Genomic DNA, 6,882 nt, shown 5'->3' with positions numbered 1-6,882 from the left:
GCTTGTGCTTCATCCAGCCTGGCATTTTGCATGATGTACTCTGCATACGAGTTAAATAAGCAGGGCAACAATATATAGCCTTGATGTACTCCTTTCTCAATTTGGAACAAGTCTATTGTTCCATGTCCGGTTCTAACTGTTGCTTCCTGACCTGCATACAGCTTTCTCAGGAGGCAGGTAAGGTGGTCTGGTATTCCCATCTCTTGAAGAATTTTCCACAGTTTGTTGTGATCCACATAGGCAAAGGCTTTAGTGTAATCAATGAAGCAGAATTAGATGTTTTTCTGGAATTCTCTTGCTTTTTCTATGATCCAATAGATGTTGGCAATTTGATTTATATTAGATGGGCAGAAAATTTCTCATTTCAGGTAAAAAAAAAAAAGGTTTCACGTGAAGATTTTTGACATAGATGCCCTATTTGTCTTTTTTCCACTATAACATTTCATGATTTCATAGAAATAGGCCTTGTCCTGATCAAAGAAGGTACTTTGCCATCCCTTCCTGATAGGTTGACCCCCTCACTTCCTCTGCACACTGCAGGTTTATGGGACCGTCATGCACATGAACCATGGAAATCCATTCAATCTAAAGGCCCTGGTGGACAAGTGGCCTGATTTTCAGACCGTGGTTATCCGCCCTCAGGAGCAGGTAAGGGGCAGGTGTGGAGTGAACGTGTTACGTTTATCTTTGCTGCGTGCCTAGCATGTGCCTGGCAGTGTGGTGGACCCTGGAGACACGGAGATGAAACGCAGTGACAGTGAACAGGCCCCTGTCCTCAAGAACCTCAGAGTCCGGAGGGAAATATAGATAGATAAATAAATGATAATTTAGCACAAAGTGTACAAGAACAGAAAATGTACAGCATACAAAGAAATCACTGGTGAAAACTGATGAGCTGTGGAGGCTGAAGACGGAAGTTGCAGAATCAGGTGAGAGACACCTCTGAATGGATGTTTCATCGGAACTGGATTTTGTTGATAAATACATCTTTGTTAGGCCGAAAAAGAATGGAGGACATTCTAACCAGAGAAAGTAGCAAGGACAAAAATAGGAAGGTATAAAATAAGACAGTTAGCTAAGGTGATTATAAAAGCAAACTTATATTAGAATTTCTGTATGCATTTTGGAAAAATATTAAAAAGTCATAAAACTATATAGTTAATACATTTCAAAGACAAAACATTCTAAGTTCAGTAAAAATATCCAGTAAAATTATAGCTTTATAAATATATAAATACACTTTTCCTAAAAATAATGTTATTTAAAAACTGGAAACAAAAAAACATATTTAATGAATAAACATATTGATAAACACTGAACTGAAATAAAATTATTTGATCTTTTGTCTTCAATGGGATATTATAAACAAAATTTGTTAATGACGTCATTGCTGAGTTGTGAATGTATTTTTATGAAACGTATTCCAAACATTTTTTAAATTCTATAATTTTGCACTAGCTGTTATGTTTTTCTGTGACTTTTTCATGCACATAATCTCACACCCTTTTTAATAATTTGACAGGATTTTTCTGCATAAGTGATTTCATTGTTTTTCTGTAATTACAGTTTGTTCAACTAGTTTAATATTGTGAGTAAGCATTTCTAATAGGTTTTCATCTTCTTTGTCCTAATTAAGTATAGATAGAAATTTCAACCCAGAATTATCAATATCTAAATTTAATATTGTCGTCCTCTAGTTGATATGTTCAACAAGTATTTGAAATAAGAAAAATTTATTCTTGCAACAGAAACTTTTCCTTGTCAATTGCTTTTATCCCTGTTGAGAAAATGAAAATATAGAAAAGTGCTTTCTAGATAGTTGTGCCTTTGTTTGAGAGGACATTTTGACACAATGTATATAATATTCTTCAGTTTTTCATCATAATTTGAATACCTGAATAGTTTATAGCTTATACCTCATAGCTTAAATGATTCAGAAAAATTTGTAGTGCACAAATACAGACAGCAATATTTTAGTACTGAAAAATACCACAGTTTAGTAGATTTTAGGGAAAAAAGGATTAAAATTATGAAAAATAAGAAATTTATTTTGTCCCCCATTTCTTTATGACAACAGGACATGAAAGATGACCTTGATCACTACACTAATACTTACCATGTCTACTCTGAAGATCTTAAGAATTGTCAGGAATTCCTTGACTTACCAGAAGTCATCAATTGGAAACAGCATCTGCAGATCCAAAGTAAGTAACAGGAATGGACTCACCTCTCCATCCTAGCAATTTCTTCTTGTCATCTATGTCCTTTCTCCAAGCTCCAGACCCTCCACCTGCTGTCAACAGTTTTGTTGTTGTTGTTCAACTACAACTGTACATGTAAAGGGGAAGAAACACCCTCCAAGCTTGTATGGGATGCTATAGAGGACTGTACATAGTCCCTGGATAGCCAAGGATTTGTGCCACACTTTGCAGACATAAGCAGGATATCTTAGGATGGTTGGGTATCAGAGCAGAGCTTTCCCCAGGGACTTTCCTGTGGCTCATCCAGGAAAGAATCCCCCTCCAATGCAGGAGACCTGGATTCTATCCCTGGGTTGGGAAGATCCCCTGGAGAAGGGAACGGCTACCCACTTCAGTATTCTGGCCTGGAGAATCCCATGGACTATACAGTCCATACAGTGTCACAAAGAGTCAGACATGACTGAGTGACTTTCACTTCACTTGCAGACTTTCAACCTTCACTTGCAGCATGCCTTAGGATGGTTGGGTATCAGAGCAGAGCTTTCCCCAGAGAATTCTGTTCTTAGATCACCTCTCAGGTCACAGAGAACAGCTGTCATGGTTATGAGCAACCCCTCAAGAGTCAGACCACCTAGAATGGCATTTGCCTGTGGCTTTGCTATGTGATCCTAGCCAGAGACATTATCTGAGATCATGATTTAGGTATATAGAATTGAGAATAATCAGTTCAGTTCAGTTCAGTTGCTCAGTTGTGTCCAACTGTTTGTGACCCCATAGACTGCAGCATGCTAGGCCTCCCTGTCCATCACCAACTCCTGGAGCTTTCTCAGACTCATGTCCATTGAGCCAATGATGCCATCCAACTATCATCCTCTGCCATCCCCTTCTCCTCCTGCCTTCAATCTTTCCCAGCATCAGGGTCTTTTCAAACAAGTCAGTTCTTCTCATCAGGTGGCCAAAGTATTGGAGTTTCAGCTTCAGCATCAGTCCTTCCAATGAAGGACCCAAAACACAGCAGTGTTGAAAAGATTCAATGAAATCTTGACCAGGAATTGCTGAGTACAATGCCCGGATGTTTCAGTTCATTTCACTGCATAGGAAAGCTCATAAATCTGTGAACTGACAGGTGGGCTGGGCTTGGCAAGGCGGTTGTTCTGTTGGTCTCCTCTGGGTTTTCATATGCAACTGCAGTCAGCTGATGGGTGGGCCATGGGCTGGTTTCTCTAGCATGGCCTAGCGTATGTCTGAATGATGGTCTGACTGTCAGGGCTGGCTACTTGTGGTCATACAATAGGCGCACACCTCCTCAGCAAGCTAGCCTAGGCCTATTCATGCGGTGTTGATCTCAAGGAAACAGAAATGCAAAGACATGGTGAGCCATAACGTGCAAGCATTTTTAAGCCCCTCCCTGCATCAATATACTCTTTCCCAATTGGTGAAATCCAGTCATATGGCCAAGGTCAGATGCAGTGCAGGAGGGGGACTATTCCAGGGAACGGATACAAGGACATGTGGGCAAACTGAGGACCATCCCTGCAGTCATCTCTGCAATCATCTACCATACTGGAAACACAGTAAGTTCTCCATAGATGGTGGCAACTCTAATGATGATAGCTCACCTTCTTTGGTCATCAGAACCACACGGTTATGTAGCCCAGGAAACTTAGGTCTAGGTATGACCATGACTGAATGAATTCCTAGACATGTTTTCAATTTTGTAAAACAAGGAAAACTGTACAGATCTTGACTACATAACCCCAGTCATACAGCAGCACCACCAACGTGTGAGTGGCTCAGACCTGTCCAACTCTCTGTGACCCTATGGACTGTAGATTTTCAGGCTCCTCTGTCAGTGGAATTCTCTAGGCAAGAATACTGAACTGTGTTGCCATTCCTTTCTCCGGGGGATCTTCCCAACTCTGGATCGAATCCGGGTCTCTGGCATTGCAGGCAGATTCTTTACTGGCTGAGCCACCAGGGAAGCAGCCCCAAGCCCATCTCCAAAGTTTTCTGTCTATAAACCCTCAGATACTCCTACTCCACTGGAGAGCTTTTCCTTAGAATGGACTTAAATCATGGCATGTCTCCTTATAATCCCATCTAGGTACACAGTCCAGCCTGAATGAGGTAATACAAAATCTTGCAGCCACGAAATCCTTCAAAGTCAAGCGATCAAAAAACATTCTCTACATGGCATCTGAGACAATAAAGGAACTGACTCCATCCCTGCTGGATGTAAAGAACTTACCAGTCAGCGATGGCAAACCAAAGGCTATGTGAGTTTGATAAAAGCTACTCTGCACCACTTACACCTCTCATACGCAAGTAGCCTCCAGCCTTGTCTGCCTGCTTTTACCCTGGCTCCCCACAATCCATCTTCTTCAAGGCAGCCAGAATAAGCTTTTTGAAAAAATGTAATTCAAGCCGTGTTTCTCCCTGCTTAAAATAGGCCACCAGGTCCTCTCCTCTGGAGCATGTCAGGCCTGCACTGCCCTCTCCAACCTGTCTTGCCCTTCTAGCTCACTCAGTCCAGCAGCAGCAGCCTCTTTCTCGTCCTCCATCCTCACAAGCTCAGCCACAGTCCAGGACTTTGTGTGCCCTCTCTCCTCTGCCTCCTCTCTCTCTATAAGGACGATAGAGGTGGGGACAGATGCAAACCTCTAAAGTCACAGACTGTGCTTTTCTCTTGGAACACCCACAGCTGACCCAGAGATGTTTAAGCTCTCATCTGCAGATCTTAGCCACGCGGCTGTGGTGAACAGATTCTGGCTTTTCGGCGGCAACGAGAGGAGCCTGAGGTTCATCGAGCGCTGTATCCGGAGCTTCCCCAACTTCTGCCTGCTGGGGCCCGACGGGACCCCTGTGTCTTGGTCCCTGATGGACCAGATAGGAGAGATGCGGATGGCAGGCACCCTGCCTGAGTACCGGGCCCAGGGGCTCGTCACCCACGCCATCTACCAGCAGGCCCAGTGTCTGCTCAAGCGGGGCTTCCCTGTGTATGCTCACGTGGACCCCAAGAACCAGATCATGCAGAAGATGGGTCAGAGCCTCAACCACATGCCCGTGCCCTGTGACTGGAACCAGTGGAACTGTGAGCCTCTGTGAGCGGCCCTGAGCAGGAGCCAGGGTGGAGGGGTATGAGGACGTGATGGGGGGCAGAGTGCGGCGGAAGGAAGAATAAATTGTGGCTGTGATCACCATGAAGGCGTTGTGGCTGCGATTGCCATGAAGGTGTATGGCTGTGGGTGCTGTGAAGGCCTGTGGCTGCGGTCGCTGTGAAGGCGTGTGTCTGCGGTCACTGTGAAGGCGTGTGTCTGTGGTCACTGTGAAGGCATGTGGCTGTGATCCCTGTGAAGGCATGTATCTGTGGTCACTGTGAAGGCGTGTGGCTGTGATCCCTGTGAAGGTGTGTGACTGTGATCATGTGAAGGCGTGTGGCTGCAGTCACTGTGAAGGCGTGTGGCTGCGGTCGCTGTGAAGGCGTGTGGCTGTGGTCACTGTGAAGGCGTGTGTCTGCGGTCACTGTGAAGGCGTGTGTCTGCGGTCACTGTGAAGGCGTGTGTCTGTGGTCACTGTGAAGGCGTGTGGCTGTGATCCCTGTGAAGGTGTGTGGCTGTGATGTGTGGCTGCGATCCCTGTGAAGGCGTGTGGTTGCGATCACTGTGAATGCATGTGACTGTGATCCCTGTGAAGGCGTGTGACTGTGATCATGTGAAGGCGTGTGGCTGCAGTCACTGTGAAGGCGTGTGGCTGCGGTCACTGTGAAGGCGTGTGACTGTGATCATGTGAAGGCGTGTGACTGCGATCATGTGAAGGCATGTGGCTGTGATCACTGTGAAGGCGTGTGGCTGTGGTCACTGTGAAGGCGTGTGACTGCGATCATGTGAAGGCGTGTGACTGCAATCATGTGAAGGCGTGTGACTGCGATCATGTGAAGGCATGTGGCTGTGATCACTGTGAAGGCGTGTGGCTGTGGTCACTGTGAAGGCGTGTGACTGCGATCATGTGAAGGCGTGTGACTGCAATCATGTGAAGGCGTGTGACTGCGATCATGTGAAGGCATGTGGCTGTGATCACTGTGAAGGCGTGTGGCTGTGGTCACTGTGAAGGCGTGTGACTGCGATCATGTGAAGGCGTGTGACTGCAATCATGTGAAGGCGTGTGACTGCGATCATGTGAAGGCATGTGGCTGTGATCACTGTGAAGGTGTGTGGCTGTGATCATGTGAAGGCGTGTGGCTGTGATCACTGTGAAGGCGTGTGGCTGTGGTTACTGTGAAGGCATGTGGCTGTGATCATGTGAAGGCATGTGACTGTGGTCACTGTGAAGGCGTGTGACTGTGATCATGTGAAGGCATGTGACTGTGATCACTGTAAAGGCGTGTGGCTGTGGTCACTGTGAAGGCATGTGGCTGTGATCATGTGAAAGCGTGTGACTGTGATCATGTGAAGGTGTGTGGCTGTGGTCACTGTGAAAGCGTGTGGCTGTGGTCACTGTGAAGGCGTGTGGCTGTGATCATGTGAAGGCGTGTGGCTGTGATCACTGTGAAAGCGTGTGGCTGTGGTCACTGTGAAGGCGTGTGACTGTGATCATGTGAAGGTGTGTGGCTGCAATCCCTGTGAAGGCCTGTGGCTGTGATCACTGTGAAGGCGTGTGGCTGTGGTCACTGTGAAGGCGTGTG

At 45.8% G+C, this 6,882-nt stretch overlaps 1 protein-coding gene across 1 annotated transcript; it reads left to right on the top strand.

Moving 5' to 3' along the window:
- Nucleotides 1-503: 503 nt before the first annotated feature.
- LOC104987662 (glycine N-acyltransferase-like) lies at nucleotides 504-5,377 on the top strand. Its single transcript, XM_010838696.1, has 4 exons — nucleotides 504-648; nucleotides 2,078-2,204; nucleotides 4,306-4,477; nucleotides 4,904-5,377. The coding sequence occupies exons 1-4, from the start codon at nucleotides 556-558 to the stop codon at nucleotides 5,304-5,306; spliced, it is 795 nt and encodes a 264-aa protein (XP_010836998.1). The 5' UTR covers nucleotides 504-555; the 3' UTR covers nucleotides 5,307-5,377.
- Nucleotides 5,378-6,882: the final 1,505 nt, after the last annotated feature.

Source organism: Bison bison, unplaced genomic scaffold (genome assembly GCF_000754665.1).
Source record: "Bison bison bison isolate TAMUID 2011002044 unplaced genomic scaffold, Bison_UMD1.0 scf7180017846143, whole genome shotgun sequence".
In the NCBI taxonomy this organism is placed as follows: Eukaryota; Metazoa; Chordata; class Mammalia; order Artiodactyla; family Bovidae; genus Bison; species Bison bison.
This window is presented reverse-complemented; position numbering and strand designations above follow the sequence as displayed.